The 22,589-nt window shown below is 38.8% G+C and overlaps 1 protein-coding gene across 1 annotated transcript; it reads right to left on the bottom strand.

The window, feature by feature from the left end:
- Nucleotides 1-537: 537 nt before the first annotated feature.
- LOC110923439 (protein P21-like) lies at nucleotides 538-1,351 on the bottom strand. The gene has a single exon (XM_022167530.2). It carries the CDS (start codon nucleotides 1,342-1,344, stop codon nucleotides 673-675), a length of 672 nt encoding a protein of 223 aa, XP_022023222.1. The 5' UTR covers nucleotides 1,345-1,351; the 3' UTR covers nucleotides 538-672.
- Nucleotides 1,352-22,589: the final 21,238 nt, after the last annotated feature.

Below are 22,589 nucleotides of genomic sequence, written 5' to 3' on the forward strand. Positions count from 1 at the left end.
GTGATGGCATTGATAGTTGAAAGAAAAGGGGGTACATAATCGTTCTTTGTTGAGTGAGTGTTACGTGTCTTGTGTCCAAGGCTTGATGCAAAACTACTACCGAGACGGGGGTTTCACTTTCACTGGAAGCAGTCTCTCTATTCCTACGGGGTAGAGGTAAGGCTGTCTACATCTTACTATCCTCATATCATACCTTAGCTTTGCTATCGGTTGAATTTACTGAGTATGCGATGATGATGATTTTGTTGACAACCTTCGTTTCTGCAGTTTATGAGAGAGATGCTTACAAAAATCAGAAATAAAAATATCACTTATGAGTCTACTACACTTTTTTATCTCTATATATCCAGGATTATACATCACCTTAGCATAAGTATATACCATGTACATATGAAAAAGTTGATAAGGATACGAGTCGAAATGTAACTTTGACTCTTGACATAGTATGTGTTTGGGGTTGGTGTTTGCATTCGTATTCAAACTTAGTAAGGACATCATCAAACTCATATCAGTAATAATTTATTTATTTGGATTAAAGATGACATTACTGTATTACAATATATAATCAAGGAAGAAGCCCCTTAATTACTTATTCACTTCATATTACTGCATTTCTATATTGCAGTTCTTATTGTATTTCGATCACCTCTTTTATCTAATGTCCTCGATCGATCAAGGGCAGAATATAACGTCGTAGTTGGTTCCACCAGGGCACGTAAATAAACTAGTTCTATCATCCTGAGGATAACTATAAGCATCAGGGCATCTCTGTTTGAAAAACCTTGAAAAATCAGTTGGTCCACATCTTCCAGAGTTACAACAATACTGATCAGTCTTGTACACGGTGCAAGGGTTATTGCACCCACCTGGAGCCCGTAACTGGCTAGGACACTGACCATTGATATCCGCAGTACATACGATACTACGGCGGCACCCGCCAGAACTGGCTTTAAATGTCATCGGCACATTGAATCCGTCCACAAGAGAGATGTCAATGAAATCAAGATTTTGAAATTGGTTCAAAGCGTACTCGGCCAATGTGTTGGGTGGGGTACCATAGTTCTTGCATTGGAGGAGACCGTTGCAATCACCGGTTTGACACCTGCCTCGCCCTGAGCCATCAAAGGTGCAACCGGTTCGGGGCCATATACGGGCTCCTTTTGTGCCAGCTGCGACGGTTAAAGCCCAGGTTTGGCCTGGGTTAAGCCGCCGGCCTCCGCCAGGAACCGCGCCAGCCCAAACGGTGTATCGACAGTTGTTTCGGATATTGAAAACGGCTGCGTTGGTGGAGTGAAGAAGAAGTAGAGCGAAGAGAAGGAAAGTGGAAAGGGTGGAGGTGGTCATTGTGGTTTTGGGTGAATGCAAAGTGAGACTAAACTTAGTTTATATAGGCCTAAGATGTCAAGATGATGTATAGTTTTCAAAATTATATAAACTGAAATTTCAAATGTATTAATTGGACTTCATGTTTCTTAAGGATTTGGTTCTTTCTCTGGCTTATGCTCAGTTCACAAAGCTCGCGTCTCGTAACTCGCTCGAAATAAACTTAAGAAAAACTAGCTAAGAAAACTTAAGGCGAAATGACATGAGCCGAGTTGGCTCATTTTGTAACCAAGCCGAGCTTGACCCAAGCTCGGCTTGGCTCATGGGTCGGCTCATTGACTCGTTTAACTTCAAACTAGAGCTCTAGCCAAGCCAAGCCAAGCCGCCTCAATTAATTTCAAGCTTGACCTTATATAAGAATGTCAATTTAGACTAAAAATAACACAAACTCTGTCTTTAGGCTTATATAATATATGATGTTACAAATACGTTTTAACATACAAATGGGTCTTAACATGAAAAATGAAGAAAGTGTTATAAACAAGAAAGAAATATAGGGAGAAAAATGATTCAATCCATCCATTCAACTGACATATACATCGTATATATAAACTAGTACAATAAAATCTCTAAAAGCCTAAATGTCACACCCCCAAATTCCACGTGTCACCGGTGGGCCCGGTGTGGGGTACAGTGACGTAGTTGGCATCGTCATAGACAATCAACACAATATAATAATGCACAGCGGAAGCAGAATAGAAACATTTCAACTTTAATTAAAGTGCAATAATAAATATCACAGTCGTTGAAATGGATCCACAGGCGGATCAATAAAATACGATAAAATAATAGTTCAACAGATAAATGTCGTCCGAGTTTGCGAGACTATTGTGGACGCTCTCTAGGAAACAGCCAGCCTATTTCCGTATAGTACCTGCACTTAATCTTTTGGGAAAAATACGTCAGTTTACACTGGTAAATACAAATCGACCGACTCATTTTGAAAATGATTTAATATTTAAATGCACAAGGCATAAATATTTTATTAACTTGGGATAATTATATAATATAAACTTGTGAACGATTTACATGCACTTATATCTCTGGTGGCCCGGGATCTACTGTCCGGGCTAGAGATTTAATTGACACACCACATCAAAGAGTTATACACGACGGGTGTACGCCTACACCCCGTGCTCTGGTCGTGGCCATCTCGTAGATAATGCCAAGGATATCCGGGACACGGTCAAAAACCCCCCAAAGCCTTTAAGTAAGACAAAACTGTTTAAACGAAATCACACAAGCTATTCAAGACTGAACACCCATAGGGAGCAGGACTTGTGCGCCCGATCAAGCGGTATTTTAAATACCGTACCCCAAGCTCGTATAGGGAAAATAAGTCAAAATGTATTTACCTGAGCAAGTATAAGTCACAAACGATAAGTGGTGGTAGCTTTTACCGGGCTTCCTAATCTGGAACAAAGGTTTATAATTAACCTATTAGATTCCTAACGGCCTTTTATTTAAGCTTAAGCTTTGACCGGTTAGTTTTAGGAGTGATACGGTTTACGCACGATTAAGCGAAAGACCGGATAGAATGTGATTTAGACCCGACAAGTTTGAATACTTGTATAATACGGGTATACTAAATACATTCTGGATTTTGAAGCAAAAACGATATCGTTTGACCTGTTTCGGTCAATTTACGCAAACTAGTTACGTAAACCGAACCGAACGCGAAAAGGGCGATACGGGTAGCCAAAAGATTCAAATGCAAGTTCCCTGAATTAATATGCTTAGAATATGATATTATATCAGTAAGTTATGTTCTATATTGCCCGGGATAATTTTAAACTCAATTTATGCCTTAGAAGGGCATTTTGGTCATTTAAAAGATAATAAAAGGATAAAATTAGAAATCTGAGTTTCGGGTCTGGTTCATACAGTAAATATACTTAATATAACTTATTATATCAGTAGGGTATGACCCTTATACCAAATATATCATTTAAAACCAAACTATGCACCGTAGGGGCAATTTAGTAATTTCACAAGGGCTAAAAATGCCAAAACTGGAAACCTGAGTTCAAAATATCATACTTACTGTTATTATATGAAAATATGTGGTTTACATCAGTAGGCATAAGTTTTATAGGTTTAAAACAAGTACAACGCTTACTAAGCGCTTAAAACGCTAAAAATACGATTTAAGGGCGTTTTCGGGTTTTCACAGTAAATCTGAGATTTTTATATTTCCAGAATACTTAAAATAATTTATTCATCATATAAAATCAGTAGAAAAGGTTTCGGGTCAAATGGATGTGTAAAACTCGTTTTATGGCTAAAACGGTCAAAACCGACATAAGCCGAAATGGCTAGGTGATCGAGGATCCGTTCAGCCAAAAATTAATTAAAAATCATCAAAATTCCCAGAATATTATATATAATCAGTTGGTAAAAAGTTTTGTACCAAAACGTGGCCAGAAACGGGTTCTACGCAAAAAGGACCGTTTATGTAAATTTATAATATAGTTTACGCTAATGGCCATAACTCACAATCTGGACCACCAACTGATCCGAAACTTTCGGTGCAAGTTTATATAATAAAAATAAAGATTTCTATCCTTTCACTTTTCCAAAAATCCCGTTTTAAATCAAAAAGGGCAAAATAGTCAACTTTATGCATAAACCGGAAACAAGCATTCGAATAGGCTAAACATAGACTCAATCAACGAAAATTCCAGAAAGTTTAACTAAAATAAAAGTGGTCAAAAATACTTCCCAATACAGATCTTGTACATGCATGTATGAATCCGAGTCGATAGTCCACGAATTAATCGTTTTACAAGACTTTCGGTTCCGATTCGTGTCTATACTATAGATTGTCGAGTGGATGATGTTTAGAACATATTCTTATATTTATTACAAGTCATTTTTAATGATCAACCAGGTTGCATGTCAACTATATCATTAATCATGTTATTTTTCACCAAAATCGTTTCTGTTGACTTTTTAGAACCATGTTTGACTCGACATTAAGCATGCATGTAGTGGGAATCAGTTAGTACCCTTTAGAGGGTTTGTTTCCCACATAAATATTAATCTATAACAAGTTTCAATTCGAGAAATTACTGAAAGAAACTCGTTTAATCAGAAAGTCAAAGGTTATGAACCCCCAGTTTGACTTCTAGCAATTAACACAACATGAATGGATTAAATAACGAATTGAAGGCTTACAATAGTCCTATAGATGTTATATGATAACTAGGAGTCGGCCTTGATCTTCAGAAATGCTCCAGAAAGCTTGCCTTGAGAGTTCTTGAGAGAATGTGTTCTTGAGCACTTTGGTTACTATGAAATATGATCAAGAATTGGCCCTTCAATCTGATTTAAAGCAGGGATTTGAGGTTACTGTTGATGGTAGGCTTGCATGAAAGTTTATTGGCTTAATTGGAGGCAAGACCAGCTGTTATGCACTTGGAATCGGACTCAAAATGACCCAAACTCACAATCTGGTCGCTGGCAGCCCCATGCGGCCCGCTTGGGCTTTCCCAGGCGGGTCGCCTGGCCTCTGGTTCAGCCAAACAACTTTCGTGTATTGACAGAATTGGTCCCTGAGCTTGAACGTGCCGTTTCGGCTACTTTTCTCGACCCGTAAACCCCCAAACTTGGTTTTTAAGAACCTTAGGACTTTTACCAACATGGTAATGCCCTCGGATAACTTTGCGCTCAACCGAAAAGCCCTGAAATTCGACGTTGACGCTTCTAGTCCCTTAAGTACGGTTTTGGCCATAACTTTCTCATACGTTGACGAAACTTCATGAAATTTTTACCACATATTCTAGTGAGTATATTTTAGCTATACCAAGCTTCGGGTCTGCCAAAAGTTCACTCAGAGGTATAAATTAAACATGTTGACACTTTTGGCCCCTATAGTTTACAATACTTCACTTTTAGGCAATTTCCGCGTCGTATGATCCATGAACCATCCGTTAAAGGTTATAAACATTATGTGGGGTTATCATAGAGCCTATTTCTCCATTGTTGACACTTTGGACCCTTACGTTCCATAGTTTTCACTGTTTGTCACTTTTAGTCCCTCTAAAGTATGTTTTCACATAACGGAACCTTATGACACGTGTCAAGACATTATTGGACGAAATTTTTCGAGGTGTTACATCCTCACCCCCTTAAAAGAAATCTCGACCCCGAGATTTATTCAAACAAATGGGGATATTTCTCTTGCATCGTGGATTCCACTTCCCACGTGTATTCGGGACCTCTACGGGCATCCCATTTGACCTTAACAATAGGTACTTGCTTCCTTCGAAGCTTCTTTACCTGTCGATCCTCGATCGACAAAGGTTTTTCGACAAACTTTAGACTTTCGTCTATGTGTATATCTGTATGCGGTATAACCAGTGAATCGTCAGCGAAACACTTCTTCAAATTACAGATATGGAACACATTATGAATGGCACTAAGCTCTTCAGGCAAGTTTAACTTGTAAGCGACTGCCCCGACACGTTCGATTATCTCGAAAGGTCCTATATATCTCGGGCTCAGCTTGCCTTTCTTTCCAAATCTCATCACACCTTTCCAAGGCGATACTTTGAGCAACACTTTTTCACCCACATCAAAGTGAAAATCTTTGCGCTTAGGATCCGCATAACTTTTCTGCCTATCCCTGGCAGCTTTCAAACGATCACGGATCTGAACGATCTTGTCTGTCGTCTCAAAGACGATTTCTGGTCCAGACAACTGGACATCTCCAACTTCTGCCCAACAAATGGGCGATCTACACTTCCTACCGTATAGGGCCTCAAAAGGCGCAGCCTTTATGCTGGAATGGTAGCTATTGTTGTAGGAGAATTCAATCAGTGGTAGGTGCTTATCCCAACTACCACCTAAGTCGATCGCACATGCTCGAAGCATGTCTTCCAGAGTTTGAATAGTACGCTCACTCTGACCATCAGTCTGAGGATGATAAGCCGTACTGAAATTCAAACGAGTGCCCAACGACTGTTGGAAACTCTTCCAAAAATGTGACGTATATCTAGTATCCCTATCAGAGATAATAGATATAGGTATACCATGTAGCGCTACTATCTTATCGACGTATAATTGAGCTAACATATCTGAGCTATACGTCTCTTTGATGGGTAGAAAATGAGCTGACTTAGTCAGTCTGTCAACTATGACCCATATGGTATCATTTCCCTTTTTCGTCCTTGGCAACTTGGTGATAAAATCCATTGTCACCATTTCCCACTTCCATTTGGGAATTTCAGGTTGTTGAAGCAAACCTGACGGCTTCTGATGCTCAGCCTTGACTTGCGCACAAGTCAAACATTTGGCCACATACTCGGCCACGGACTTTTTCAAACCAATCCACCAGTAGTTTGATTTCAAATCCTGGTACATCTTATCAGCTCCAGGATGAACTGAGTATCTAGAGCTGTGGGCTTCCTGGAGGATAACATCCCGAAGTCCTCCATATACTGGAACCCATATCCGTCCGTTTAGGCGTAACATCCCATCTTTGTCGTGGGACAACTGCTCCTCAGTTACTCCCAACTTTTCTGCAGAATAGTTAGCTTCCAGCACAGCTTCCTTCTGTGCAGCTAACACCCTTTCATTCAAATTATTTCTTATTTCAATGCGCTTGGCATTGATTCTGATCGGTTTAACCCTTTCCTTTCTACTTAAGGCGTCGGCAACCACATTTGCCTTGCCTGGATGGTATCTTATCTCACAGTCATAATCATTGAGAGTTTCCATCCATCGCCTTTGACGCATGTTCAATTCCTTCTGATTGAACAGATGCTGAAGACTCTTGTGATCCGAATAAATGATACACTTGGTTCCATACAAGTAATGTCTCCATAACTTCAAAGCAAATACAACTGCACCCAATTCCAAATCGTGGGTGGTGTAGTTCTTCTCGTGCACCTTGAGCTGTCGAGAAGCGTAGGCAATGACTTTGCCGTTCTGCATGAGTACACAACCCATGCCCGTATGCGATGCATCACAATACGCCACAAATTCATCTATACCATCGGGCAATGTCAACACTGGTGCATGGCTCAGCTTCTGCTTCAGAATGTCAAAGGATTCCTGCTGCTTAGGGCCCCAATCAAACTTACTCTTCTTACGGGTCAATGAGGTTAGGGGCGCAGCAATCCTTGAGAAGTTCTCGATGAATCTTCTATAATATCCTGCCAATCCGAGGAAACTGCGGATCTCGGTAGGAGTTTTCGGTTCCTGCCAGTTCATGACTGCTTCTACTTTAGCGGGATCTACTTGGATACCACGCTCGCTTACAACATGTCCAAGGAATTGGACTTCTCGAAGCCAAAATTCACACTTCGAAAATTTGGCATAAAGCTTCTCTTGATTCAAAAGTTTGAGAATACAACGAAGGTGATTCTCATGTTCAGCTTGGCTCTTCGAGTAGATAAGAATGTCATCAATAAAGACGATAACGAACTTATCTAAATAAGGTTTGCAGACGCGGTTCATGAGGTCCATGAACGCGGCTGGTGCGTTAGTGAGCCCAAACGGCATCACTAGGAACTCGTAATGTCCATAACGAGTCCTAAACGCGGTCTTGTGTACGTCTTCTTCCTTGACCTTCAACTGATGATAACCTGACCTTAGGTCAATCTTGGAGAAGTAACTTGCTCCTTGCAACTGATCGAACAGATCGTCGATCCTGGGTAACGGATACCTATTCTTGATAGTGACCTTGTTAAGTTCACGGTAATCGATGCACAGACGCATCGAACCATCCTTCTTTTTAACGAACAAGATTGGCGCTCCCCAAGGAGATGAGCTAGGTCTGATAAAACCCTTAGCTAATAGATCATCCAACTGCGTCCTCAACTCCTTCATCTCCGTTGGTGCCAATCTGTATGGTGCTCTTGCCACAGGCGCAGTGCCTGGAATGATATCTATCCGAAACTCTACTTGTCTATCCGGTGGCAATCCGGGTAGTTCTTCAGGAAACACTTCAGGATATTCTGATATAACAGGGATATCCTCAATCTTCGGCTTCGGCTCATCAATGGTAACTTGGGCCATATAGATGACACATCCCTTCTGCATGCATCTGGATGCCTTGAGCATGGACACTTGCTCGGGCAATCCATGTTGGGTATCTCCTTGAATAGTGAGCGACTCACCAGACGGAGTCTTCACTATCACCTGCTTTCTATTGCACAGAATCTGGGCTTGGTTATTCGACAACCAATCCATGCCTATCACTATGTCGAATCCAGCTAGCTTAAAGGGAAGCAAGGATAGCGGGAAAGAATGATTCCTAATGGATATAACACATCCATCTAAAACAGTTGAGGCGGTTTCTATGGTTCCATCGGCTAATTCCACCTCATATTTCACGCTTAAGGTTTTAACAGGAAGGTTCAACAGTTTACAAAACTTATTATCTACAAACGACTTATCAGCTCCAGAATCAAACAAGACTCTAGCAAAAATATCGTTTACAAGAAACGTACCGGTAATGACGTTATCGTCAAGGACTGCTTCCTTTGCGTCCATTTTGAAGACTCTCGCGTTAGTCTTCTTTCCTTCCTCGGCCTTCTTCGCAAACTTTGGACAGTTGGGCCGAATGTGACCTTTTTCGTTGCAACCAAAACACGTTGCATCCTTCATCTTCTTGCAATCCACAGCCTTATGATCGGTGGACTTGCAGATTCCACATCGCTTCTCTGAAGACTGGGATTTTGTTTCAAACCGACACCTCCCCAAGTGGTGCCTCCTACAGATCTTACATCTGGGTTTCTCACCCGACTGATGATCACTTTTCCTAGACCCCGACCCTTTCCGGTGGTCGTTGTTCCCTCTATGTCGCTTTTCGGATCTTCGTGAGGTGTCCTCCTCACGTTTTCGTTTGTTCTCCTCAGAGCTCTTCATGGCTCTCAATCTAACCGCATCCTGAGTGAGGGAGAGGGATAGATCTGCTACAGATCTAAATGTAGTGGGTCTTGATGCTTTGACGCTGGCTTTAATCTCCGGTGCCAGACCCCCAATGAATCGAGCAATCCTACGTGGCTCCGGGGTCACCAAGTAAGGCACTAAACGAGACAGCGTGTTGAACGTAGTAAGATACGTTTGACAATCGAGGTTCTTCATGACTAAGGATACAAAATCCGATTCAATTCGCTCGACCTCGTGCTGCGGACAGAAGTTCTCTTTAATCAGGGCCACAAACTGTTCCCACGACAAACCGTACAGTGTGGCCTTACCGGCAGCTTGTAGGAGTGACCTCCACCATGCTAACGCATCTCCTTTGAATGATTGGGACACGTACTTAACGACGTCCCTATCAGCACACCCGCTGATATCAACTACAGTGTCCATCTCGTCGATCCATGTCATGCAGTCGACGGCTCCTTTTTCCCCAGTGAAATCTCTGGGCTTGCAGGATACAAAGTATTTGTACGTACAGGACCTGCTGTACGTGTCACGTTTCAGCTCAATCTCCTGCTTCGGAACGCTGCTGTGGTTGGAGGAATGATTATCATCCTCAACTTTCTTTGGCTCACTCTTTTTAGACGGCGGCTTACTATGAGCCCCAGAATGAGTCTTAGCTTTGACATGCGTCACTGAGCGGGTTCTACTCTGAGTACCACTAGATTCTCCGAACTGCCTATCCATAGCCTTGGCGACAGCATTATCAATCAGTGCTTGCAATTCTGCACCGGTAACGTGAATCTTTGCATTATCTGAGCGTTCCCCAGAATGACTGTTGGTTTCTTCCGATTTGGCCATCGTAGCTTTAAGCTACAATAAAGGACAAGGTCTTATTTAGAACCTAACAGTATTATCGTTCTAGACGATTTATTAACCATGGTATCAAAACCTTAGCAGTTAATTTAATAAATTCCATTCAGGCTCTTATTAGCAATCAAGGAATGAAAATATATATATTGGCACCATAGGCCTAGTCACAAGGACAATCACTAAATTATAAATTTAGATTTTTATAGGACTATAAATTGTATAATTAAACAAATAATCCTTTACTAGACAGGGAGTCATAAACCACAACTGTCATTATATAACATAGTTATAACCCGTAGGTATCAAGTCATTAATAGACTTGTGTACAGATAAAATCTGTAGATATTTCTTTACTAGGCAGGGAGTCATAGACCACAACTGCCACTATATGACCTAGTCATAACCCGTAGGTATCAAGCCATTAATAGACTTGTATACAGATAGAATCTGTAGATAATTTATTAAAAAGGTGGGTCGTGTGATTTTACAGATCACGCTTAGCCCAGAATGTTAACATGTTCTCAGATGTTAACAGGGAGTTGAATCCTTTCAACCAGGTTTTACCATCAGGGCCAGGCCTGTTAATAAGGCATTCAGGCTAGGTTATACCTTACTAAGATTCTTATAAAATGGCAAATCAAATAAAAATTGATATTTTCCATTATTTTAATATTATATTCATGCATATAAATAAAATGAGAAATTCAAATTAATCATTTCAAATTTCAAATAAAATACTAGTACATAATTGCCCTAAACGGGACTTTGAAATAACATAACTAGCATGAATAACATGCCCGCGCAGGGGCTAAACAAGTACAATAATAATCCAAATAAAATAAAACAAACCCACGCAGGGGTTAACAAGATAACATACCCACACAGGGGTAGGGAATGATAGATATACCCACGCAGGGGTAGAGTACTGGAATAAATGTCCACGCAGGGACATGAGTACACGAAATAATAATCGAAGGATTCAACGATCCTTCTTGCTCTTTCCTTTGAGCAAATCGAACACCTTCTTAAACAAGCCACTGGTGCGTCGGCGATCCTCTCGCATATTGTGCTGAAACTCGCGTCGCATGCTATCAATCCCCTGCAGGATCTCCTGAACCTGCGGTGGCGACATCATAGGCGCCGGTGGTGGTGGCTGGTAGTGCTGCGGCTGCGGCGGCTGGTAAGGCTGCGGCTGCGGTGGCTGCTGGTAACCCGGAGGGTAACCAAAAGTAGATGGGCCAGCAGCCCAAGGGTCTCCAAGTGGACCACTATGCGGAAGTGAGCTGTAGTTCACAGCTTGCCAATAAGGGTCTCCCGTGTAATCATAACCCTGAGGGAACACCTGCTCGAACGGGTTGAACTGAGCGGCACTAGCATAAGCCGGGATCGGCTCTCCAAAATTCTGCGGCGGCAGAGGCGGGATCGGAACAGAAGTAACCTCCGATACGGGATGCTGAGACTCCCCTGTCTCAGACTCCCCGGGTAGAGACGTGTAGCGGCTGCTACTAACACGTGGAGGGGTGCCTATGCGAATCCCTCCGCGCGTCGACATGCGCGCGTTCCTCCTAGGCCTCTGAGGCGGAGGAGGTAAGACTGGCGGCGGCGGTGGTGACGGAGTGATCACGTCACGCCACAGGGCCTCAGATAGGTCCTGCGGTAGAGGCGGCTGCTGCTGGAGCTGCTGCTGCTGCGAGTGGTGCTGTGAGTGCACCGGTGAACCATGGAGCGATTGAAGCATCGGAGTACCATGGAGTGATTGGAGCATAGGAGAGTTGTGGCTAGGGGTGAAGTACCAATCATGCTGCTTGAACCTCTCCTGGAAGCTGTCCACACCATTAAATGGTGATCCTGTGTATGGCGACCCATCCGATATCTCAATCGGGTGGTTTGGTGTACCTGATGGTGGGAGCGAGGGGTCCGTCTCCTCGTCCACGTCCATCCCGTGACCACCAGAAAAGTGGTCCTCCTGTCCAAGTGGGTTATGGCCCACTGGCTCCTCCATATAGGCATTAGGGTTATACAAACCCTGGTAGGCTGGCGCTGGGTGCTGGTGCGGTGACTGGTGCAACGGTATGTATGACCCAAGCGAATCATGGGGCCCGTTCTCCGAATGGGGCCCAAACGAGTGGGGTAATGACGGAGAAGTGCTCGCGGAAACCGAATGCCTAGCAGGCTCAGCAAAAGACCTCCAAAGGTCGTTAGCGGCTGTGTTGTGTGTAGCAGATGGAGCCCGCCTATGCGAGGGACCAGCCTCATGATCATGGGATGTAGGAAATCCTCCACGACCTCTCATCCTTGGCGGCATCCTGATCCTGTCAAAAGTCAAACAAGTTGTACAACAAAATATATATGACAATGCAATAATAAATAAAATAAATTAAACGAAATGTTTGAACATTTCCTAAGTTCTTTGTCTAGACTCGAAAATCGAGGAATGTGCAATTGTGTAACTGAGATTAAACACATTAGGATAGTGTTTAATTCACTCAGCGTTGGCTCTGATACCAACCTGTCACACCCCCAAATTCCACGTGTCACCGGTGGGCCCGGTGTGGGGTACAGTGACGTAGTTGGCATCGTCATAGACAATCAACACAATATAATAATGCACAGCGGAAGCAGAATAGAAACATTTCAACTTTAATTAAAGTGCAATAATAAATATCACAGTCGTTGAAATGGATCCACAGGCGGATCAATAAAATACGATAAAATAATAGTTCAACAGATAAATGTCGTCCGAGTTTGCGAGACTATTGTGGACGCTCTCTAGGAAACAGCCAGCCTATTTCCGTATAGTACCTGCACTTAATCTTTTGGGAAAAATACGTCAGTTTACACTGGTAAATACAAATCGACCGACTCATTTTGAAAATGATTTAATATTTAAATGCACAAGGCATAAATATTTTATTAACTTGGGATAATTATATAATATAAACTTGTGAACGATTTACATGCACTTATATCTCTGGTGGCCCGGGATCTACTGTCCGGGCTAGAGATTTAATTGACACACCACATCAAAGAGTTATACACGACGGGTGTACGCCTACACCCCGTGCTCTGGTCGTGGCCATCTCGTAGATAATGCCAAGGATATCCGGGACACGGTCAAAAACCCCCCAAAGCCTTTAAGTAAGACAAAACTGTTTAAACGAAATCACACAAGCTATTCAAGACTGAACACCCATAGGGAGCAGGACTTGTGCGCCCGATCAAGCGGTATTTTAAATACCGTACCCCAAGCTCGTATAGGGAAAATAAGTCAAAATGTATTTACCTGAGCAAGTATAAGTCACAAACGATAAGTGGTGGTAGCTTTTACCGGGCTTCCTAATCTGGAACAAAGGTTTATAATTAACCTATTAGATTCCTAACGGCCTTTTATTTAAGCTTAAGCTTTGACCGGTTAGTTTTAGGAGTGATACGGTTTACGCACGATTAAGCGAAAGACCGGATAGAATGTGATTTAGACCCGACAAGTTTGAATACTTGTATAATACGGGTATACTAAATACATTCTGGATTTTGAAGCAAAAACGATATCGTTTGACCTGTTTCGGTCAATTTACGCAAACTAGTTACGTAAACCGAACCGAACGCGAAAAGGGCGATACGGGTAGCCAAAAGATTCAAATGCAAGTTCCCTGAATTAATATGCTTAGAATATGATATTATATCAGTAAGTTATGTTCTATATTGCCCGGGATAATTTTAAACTCAATTTATGCCTTAGAAGGGCATTTTGGTCATTTAAAAGATAATAAAAGGATAAAATTAGAAATCTGAGTTTCGGGTCTGGTTCATACAGTAAATATACTTAATATAACTTATTATATCAGTAGGGTATGACCCTTATACCAAATATATCATTTAAAACCAAACTATGCACCGTAGGGGCAATTTAGTAATTTCACAAGGGCTAAAAATGCCAAAACTGGAAACCTGAGTTCAAAATATCATACTTACTGTTATTATATGAAAATATGTGGTTTACATCAGTAGGCATAAGTTTTATAGGTTTAAAACAAGTACAACGCTTACTAAGCGCTTAAAACGCTAAAAATACGATTTAAGGGCGTTTTCGGGTTTTCACAGTAAATCTGAGATTTTTATATTTCCAGAATACTTAAAATAATTTATTCATCATATAAAATCAGTAGAAAAGGTTTCGGGTCAAATGGATGTGTAAAACTCGTTTTATGGCTAAAACGGTCAAAACCGACATAAGCCGAAATGGCTAGGTGATCGAGGATCCGTTCAGCCAAAAATTAATTAAAAATCATCAAAATTCCCAGAATATTATATATAATCAGTTGGTAAAAAGTTTTGTACCAAAACGTGGCCAGAAACGGGTTCTACGCAAAAAGGACCGTTTATGTAAATTTATAATATAGTTTACGCTAATGGCCATAACTCACAATCTGGACCACCAACTGATCCGAAACTTTCGGTGCAAGTTTATATAATAAAAATAAAGATTTCTATCCTTTCACTTTTCCAAAAATCCCGTTTTAAATCAAAAAGGGCAAAATAGTCAACTTTATGCATAAACCGGAAACAAGCATTCGAATAGGCTAAACATAGACTCAATCAACGAAAATTCCAGAAAGTTTAACTAAAATAAAAGTGGTCAAAAATACTTCCCAATACAGATCTTGTACATGCATGTATGAATCCGAGTCGATAGTCCACGAATTAATCGTTTTACAAGACTTTCGGTTCCGATTCGTGTCTATACTATAGATTGTCGAGTGGATGATGTTTAGAACATATTCTTATATTTATTACAAGTCATTTTTAATGATCAACCAGGTTGCATGTCAACTATATCATTAATCATGTTATTTTTCACCAAAATCGTTTCTGTTGACTTTTTAGAACCATGTTTGACTCGACATTAAGCATGCATGTAGTGGGAATCAGTTAGTACCCTTTAGAGGGTTTGTTTCCCACATAAATATTAATCTATAACAAGTTTCAATTCGAGAAATTACTGAAAGAAACTCGTTTAATCAGAAAGTCAAAGGTTATGAACCCCCAGTTTGACTTCTAGCAATTAACACAACATGAATGGATTAAATAACGAATTGAAGGCTTACAATAGTCCTATAGATGTTATATGATAACTAGGAGTCGGCCTTGATCTTCAGAAATGCTCCAGAAAGCTTGCCTTGAGAGTTCTTGAGAGAATGTGTTCTTGAGCACTTTGGTTACTATGAAATATGATCAAGAATTGGCCCTTCAATCTGATTTAAAGCAGGGATTTGAGGTTACTGTTGATGGTAGGCTTGCATGAAAGTTTATTGGCTTAATTGGAGGCAAGACCAGCTGTTATGCACTTGGAATCGGACTCAAAATGACCCAAACTCACAATCTGGTCGCTGGCAGCCCCATGCGGCCCGCTTGGGCTTTCCCAGGCGGGTCGCCTGGCCTCTGGTTCAGCCAAACAACTTTCGTGTATTGACAGAATTGGTCCCTGAGCTTGAACGTGCCGTTTCGGCTACTTTTCTCGACCCGTAAACCCCCAAACTTGGTTTTTAAGAACCTTAGGACTTTTACCAACATGGTAATGCCCTCGGATAACTTTGCGCTCAACCGAAAAGCCCTGAAATTCGACGTTGACGCTTCTAGTCCCTTAAGTACGGTTTTGGCCATAACTTTCTCATACGTTGACGAAACTTCATGAAATTTTTACCACATATTCTAGTGAGTATATTTTAGCTATACCAAGCTTCGGGTCTGCCAAAAGTTCACTCAGAGGTATAAATTAAACATGTTGACACTTTTGGCCCCTATAGTTTACAATACTTCACTTTTAGGCAATTTCCGCGTCGTATGATCCATGAACCATCCGTTAAAGGTTATAAACATTATGTGGGGTTATCATAGAGCCTATTTCTCCATTGTTGACACTTTGGACCCTTACGTTCCATAGTTTTCACTGTTTGTCACTTTTAGTCCCTCTAAAGTATGTTTTCACATAACGGAACCTTATGACACGTGTCAAGACATTATTGGACGAAATTTTTCGAGGTGTTACACTAAAGCCCATAAACATTGGGTTGGGCCATAAAATGGTTGCATTCATAACACTCCCCCTCAGACATTTTATATTATACACTATCAACATTATACGTTGGAAAATATTGGCTCGGTTCTTCAGGACCGATATTAACTGACACTTCAGGATCAGTTATACTGCCTCATTAAAACCTTACTAAGAAAAACCCAGTGGGAGAAAAAATTAGTCAAGGAAAAAGAGTACAGTGTGTATATTACTCCCTCTCAATTTTGCATTTATATCTTGATGATATGTAATCCAATCTTTTTTTACCAAGTGCTTAACTTGATATTTGATGTAGTCTTCTTTGAATTGAGTGGTGCAATTTGCATTGTCTTCATACGGTATAACTTGGACTTCCCTTGATCATTTCTAATCTACATTCTCCTTGAGTATGTTGAAATCTTCTACCTTCGTAAATAAATTGTATCTGCATAACGGGACTTCGTATTCTTCGTAAGGATCAATCAGTGTTTCGAGTCATGTAGAAATATCAACTTATCAATTAATGCGTTTTATAATTATGACTCGTTAAAAGCCTTGCTAGGAAAACCCAGTGGGACAAAACCGTAGCTAAGGAAACAGAGTATAGCGCATTATACATTATTAACAACAAGCTTCAAAATGATGTTAAGTCGGCACTTCGGGACCTACAAGATAAGGATAAACTGATGCTACTGGATCAATTATGTTGCCTCGTTAAAAACCTTATTAGGAAAAACCCAAAATGGGGAAAAACCTAGTGAAGGGAAAAAGGGTGCAACATGTTATATTAGAACTGTAATCTTCCTAATACAGCTATCAAGAACGCAATACCATGTGTCGTCTTGCTTGCAAGATACATCAATGTTCCGATCGCAATTAAATAAGGTACTTCAAGACCAATTATTTATCCATCCTCTTCTTAGGGACGATAAAAATCATTTCCATATTTCAAGCAATTCGACAACCATTAGCGTACTCGTAATTGAATTTTATCTATATAACATCTTCTGGATGTAATCTGATTGACAAGAAAAAATAGTACATATATATACTCGAACTGCGGGTCGAGAACTACACAGTGTAAAGGTCCTTCAAAATTTCCCCTCTTTAGTTTGACAGTTCCTCACTCACGGTGATGTTTACATCATCACTGTAAAATAAAATTAAATTGAACATTAAGAGTGAAATCTTAATAAGTAGATATGAGCGCCTCATTTCAAAATCAGCTGAGTAAGCTGTATCATATAGGACCAATGTTCCCTTTAAGATTTATATAACACATATGGGGTTATTGTTTAATAATGCTTTGGGCATTTAATCCTTAGGGGATTTTCATGCAGATGTCATTTACAATTGTCTCGTACATGTATATGGTGACGACATCCATAAGTTTTATCTGAAGTCAATTCTGAGATTATGAGGTCGCTTAAACATCAAAAGATTATCGCATCCACTACAGGGGTATACGTTTCCTCATAATCAACTACTGGGATTTGGGAAAAATCTTTATTTTAAAAGTCGTACCTTTCATCACAAAATCTCATTCTTTACGTTTCTTTTTTTTAAAGACACCCAATTATAACCTACTGGTTTGACGTCTATGGGTGTTCGAACGACAGGTTCGAAAACATTTTGTTTGTCGAGCGAATTTAATTCAACCATTAAGTCGTTGAGCCATTTTGGTTATTTCTGTGTGTGCACTCTTACACAGTTTCAAGTTTGTAACCTTTTTTATCGATTACATTTATTGCTATAGCATATGCAAATATATCATTTCACACGTGTTTCATTACGGTTCCATATTGTACTATTTTGTACATAATTTATTGAGATCTCATACTTGTTTGATAAATTGAGTTTTTCTAGAACTCCATTATCCTCTTATGGGGATTCGTTAATATCTTACAGGAATTCGTTAATCTCTTTTAGGATTTTATCAGCAATCTCTTTTAAGGTTTTGTATGCAACCTCTTCTGGGATTACACCAACTGCGTTTCCTTGCTCTTTTTGCATTTGTGGGATTTATATATTGGAACCGAGTTTACTTCCCACTTTTTATTTCTAATATGGTAATCATTTGTGATTACTTAAATTTGAGCAGGTGAGTTAAGTGCTGGTATATGTGACCTTGTCACTCTATTTTTGTTTGTGAATGCATCTCGTATTTCGTTTGCTATTATTTGCAAATTCACGCTCCTCTGGACTTCAGATTTATATTGACCACTTCAGGGGTCTAAAATCAATAATGATGATGCATTTTCTTGTGTTGCCAGTCTTTCATTTTCTTGTCTCCCCCTAATACTGGGAATACTGTGTACATATCCCATTTCATATGTTATGGTGGTGCTATTGGTACATAGGCTGCACAACCTAGTATAAAGAATAGAAACTTGGTTCGCTTCAGGAGACCAGTTATAATGGGGAGTATTTGTGTTAAGCAGTTGGTTTTGAATTGATTTTATAGTCATTAACAGACGAATTATGTCTCGACTACGCATGCCACTCACTATACTTCACATTGTGCCCAACAATGGTCCCTACAACAGCGTTGTCAAAGAGCAACGTTAAATCATGTCTAAGACCAACGTTCCATAGTGTTGGGCGTATGCTACATATGGGTAGCTGAAAACTCACATGTAACCATGTATGAATGCCTCAATTCAGACATCCGTGTATTTCAATGGTCCCATATAAGAGGAATTATTTGTAAAAAAAATTATTTGCCAAAAAAAAAACTAACTACACATATGATAAGGCATTTTGGGAGCAATGCTTTTAGATTATTTAGAGGTGCTAGTTAGCACGTTTGATTGTTTTGCATATCATGATGCTTTTTTTTTTGACTTTCTGTGAATTTTTTTTCTTCTTGCAACATATTTTAGTTGGTAAACCTTTGGTTTTCTAATATGATCTTCTGGCTATATTGACATATGCAATTTTGGAGATATTCAATATCATTTTTCTTTGTCATCATTCCAATGTGATGATCGTTTATTCAAACATATTTGAAAACTTAGTAACTTTCTTCAGGATATACTAGAATATGAGGCATAATTTATTATAAAATTTGATATTTGGGAATAAGATGTTGATGCTCTTCCAGAGCATTTGATATGCTACTAACAGTGAAATAGTATCAATAATTGTCATTGCTAGAGACAACTAATAACAATATTTCTTTAGTGTTGGCGTATACCGGACATGTGTCACCCATATTTGTGGTAGCTAAATGGGTGTTTATTTTCCCGTTTTAACGGACCTCCCCCTTAGCGTCTGACTTATATTTTGTGTGTTTGACTCATTGATGTCCGGTTTGATCATGATCTTCCACGTATATGGCCGCTACTGGGGCTGAATAACTATTTTCCCCCTTTATTAGCATAAAAAAAATTGCCACATTCGCTTCAGGGAATGACTAGCACCGCTGAATCAACTTGTATAGTATTTAAGTATGAGCTTTCAATTTTGCTATGCGGTTTAGAAGATGTGATATGACTTTCGAGTATTATGAGAAAAAAAAAATTCTCTATATTGTTTCTAGAGAGCATGTGATTTGTGAGACGTAATTTCAATTCTGATGTAATCTAAGAGTTGAAAAAAAATTTACAATTTCAAATAGATAAAACTTATGTCGACCTTTTGGAGGACAACCAACTTCTAGTGGTCATGCATATCTTTGCGGTTCTCAATGGAAAGAGATTATCTTTCTAGATATTTATAAGACTTGTTATAGAGAAATACCCTGGCTTTAACTCTTGCTTGTATAGAAGTTTCATTCCCGCCATGGATTGTTTCTTCTAGGCTATTTGCTATATTTTAGTATCTAGAGTCTAGGGGAGGTAGTAGTGTCTGGAGGCGTCGAGTGTGACAAACTCGAGTTTGGAAGTGTGAATTTGTATAAATTTGGTAGAAGTCAAGTTTTTATGATTGACATTTCTTCCCATTTTGTGGTTGTCTTTCAAATATTTTGAATACTTATAATCATTGGTAGATTGACCACATCACGTCATTTGGGATTCAAATAACTAATTACACTAATAAACTTCTTTATATGTAGAAGTGTATGGGCATAAGAGTTGCGGGCTCAACTTATGTACTATTGTCACATATGATATGCAAGAGTTTTGTACATTTTATGTTTAATAACGTATACTAAAATGATTAACAACATCTCAATCTACCTTTAATTCTATTATATTAAAATAAAGACAAATCTCATACATGGGTAACTAGTCATCAAACAACTACATCTATGGCCCTTACAATTTATATCCTAAAACTAAACTTCAAGAAAGTCAGTGTTTATGAATTGGCTCTGGTCATCACAAATATAAAATTTTCGAGGTACATAACCTATTTTAATAAAAATGCAACTTAATCATACAGATAATCTTTAAAAAAAATAACTTTGTATGGCATCATGCGTAGGCTATAGATGTATTATAAATGAATGGTGGTATAACCAGCCAACACAATATCCAAAACCCTGCTTTAAAGCAAATTATAAGCTTACATGAGATTTCTCTAACATAACATATGTTATCTTTAAAATAGAGGGTTAGAAAACTCTTGAAAGAAAAGAGATGTTTAATAAAAGAAATTTGAAATTTAATATATAATTAAATTATAAGAGGTTAATAAATGATAGTATTAACTTATAGTTATGCCATGTTAATTAATTATTAATTATTAATGATATAAAAATAAAGAGATGTATGCAGTTACGAATTATCTCATGGGCTCACCTATGTTGACTTGACTTTTTATTAATGATAGTATTAATTGATAAATGAATACCTTTGTCAACATCGTAACCGCCAGTCCTATTTTCCCGTTCGTAACCGGTTTTCTCATTATGAACAATTATTCTATTCAATGCTAAGATAATTTTTTTTATATGATAGGGTGCTATTAGTTCTAAGCATATTCTTAAAACTTGTAACAGAACACAGAAATCGTAGTTATATCTTATCATTATTTCTACCTTACACACACCATTAAGAACGTTTTAAAAGAAATAATAACTGATGGAGCATTTAATAATTAATTTCACAATAAAGTAAAATATATCATACAAGACTAGGTCAAAGTTATATCGTGGAAAATAGAATTTCCTGGTAACATCACCAACGGTATTGCCAACGAATTCATCGAAACCGACTCGTTCCAAAATCCTTTTTTTAATCATACCACTATAGTTTTACGTGTATGTTCAACCTCTAAAAAAATTCATGTGGGGATTTCATAGATTTGATTTCTGGATATCTTAGATTTGTATTCTATGATTCTATCTTCTTGACTTTTAGTTTCTAATTTGCATACTCTTCATGGCCGGAAACTAAAATTTAAGTCGCAGAACTATAACGGTAAATTTATATCATGTATATGATATATCCATATATGTAGGATATACATATTACGCATTTAATCACGGAAGAAGGTTCGAATTATTACCTTAATTGATGGATAAAGCCGACCTCTGCTTGTTGGGTAGATGCAAAATCAAAAGGAAAATGCAACACATGATCTAGTTTTTCAATAACATGCATGGTAATTTTCTGAATATCCCTTGATATCTTCATCTTACTCGTACCAATAGATGGATAAAGAGGTTGACATGTTTTGAATAGATATGTTATCGAAAATGGGAGTGGAGAGTCTTTACTGAAGAATTAATGGAAAATGGTTTGAGCATCGTGCTGATAACGTGTTATAAACAAGAAAGAAATATAGGGAGAAAAATGATTCAATCCATCCATTCAACTGACATATACATCGTATATATAAACTAGTACAATAAAATCTCTAAAAGCCTAAAGCCCATAAACATTGGGTTGGGCCATAAAATGGTTGCATTCATAACAGAAAGATTTTTATTTTATTTTTTAAATTCCATCTAGATGTTTAGTTGCAAAATGTATAAAAAATTGTGTATTTATACTAGTTGAGTAATTATGTATAATTATTCTTGAATGATTATATAATTACTCTACTAGTGTAATTACACGAATTTTTTATTTATTTATTTTTTAGATTCTAGAACTAAAATACATGTTTTTCCATTTCCCTCGTTCACTTCTCATATTAAGACTCATTTGTATCTTATCCATTTGTACAATAACCTAACCCATATGTTTGGTATGGAGTTTTTAGTAGCTTCTAGCTTTAAACTTTTAAGAAAAACTCATACTTAATAAAAAAACTTGTTTGGTTGAAGAGGCTTGAAACTTTTAGGTTAGAAGCTTGAAGCTTTTGGTTGAACTCTCCTACTAGTAGCGTTTAGAAGGAGCTACAAGGTTTTAGGGGAAAAATGACTATTTTAACCTCTAATGATAATGAACTCTTTAATGCACAAACTTTTTAAATTTTTAGTTATGTTCATTTTGGTCATTATATACATTTTATTAAA

This window comes from Helianthus annuus, chromosome 17 (genome assembly GCF_002127325.2).
Source record: "Helianthus annuus cultivar XRQ/B chromosome 17, HanXRQr2.0-SUNRISE, whole genome shotgun sequence".
In the NCBI taxonomy this organism is placed as follows: Eukaryota; Viridiplantae; Streptophyta; class Magnoliopsida; order Asterales; family Asteraceae; genus Helianthus; species Helianthus annuus.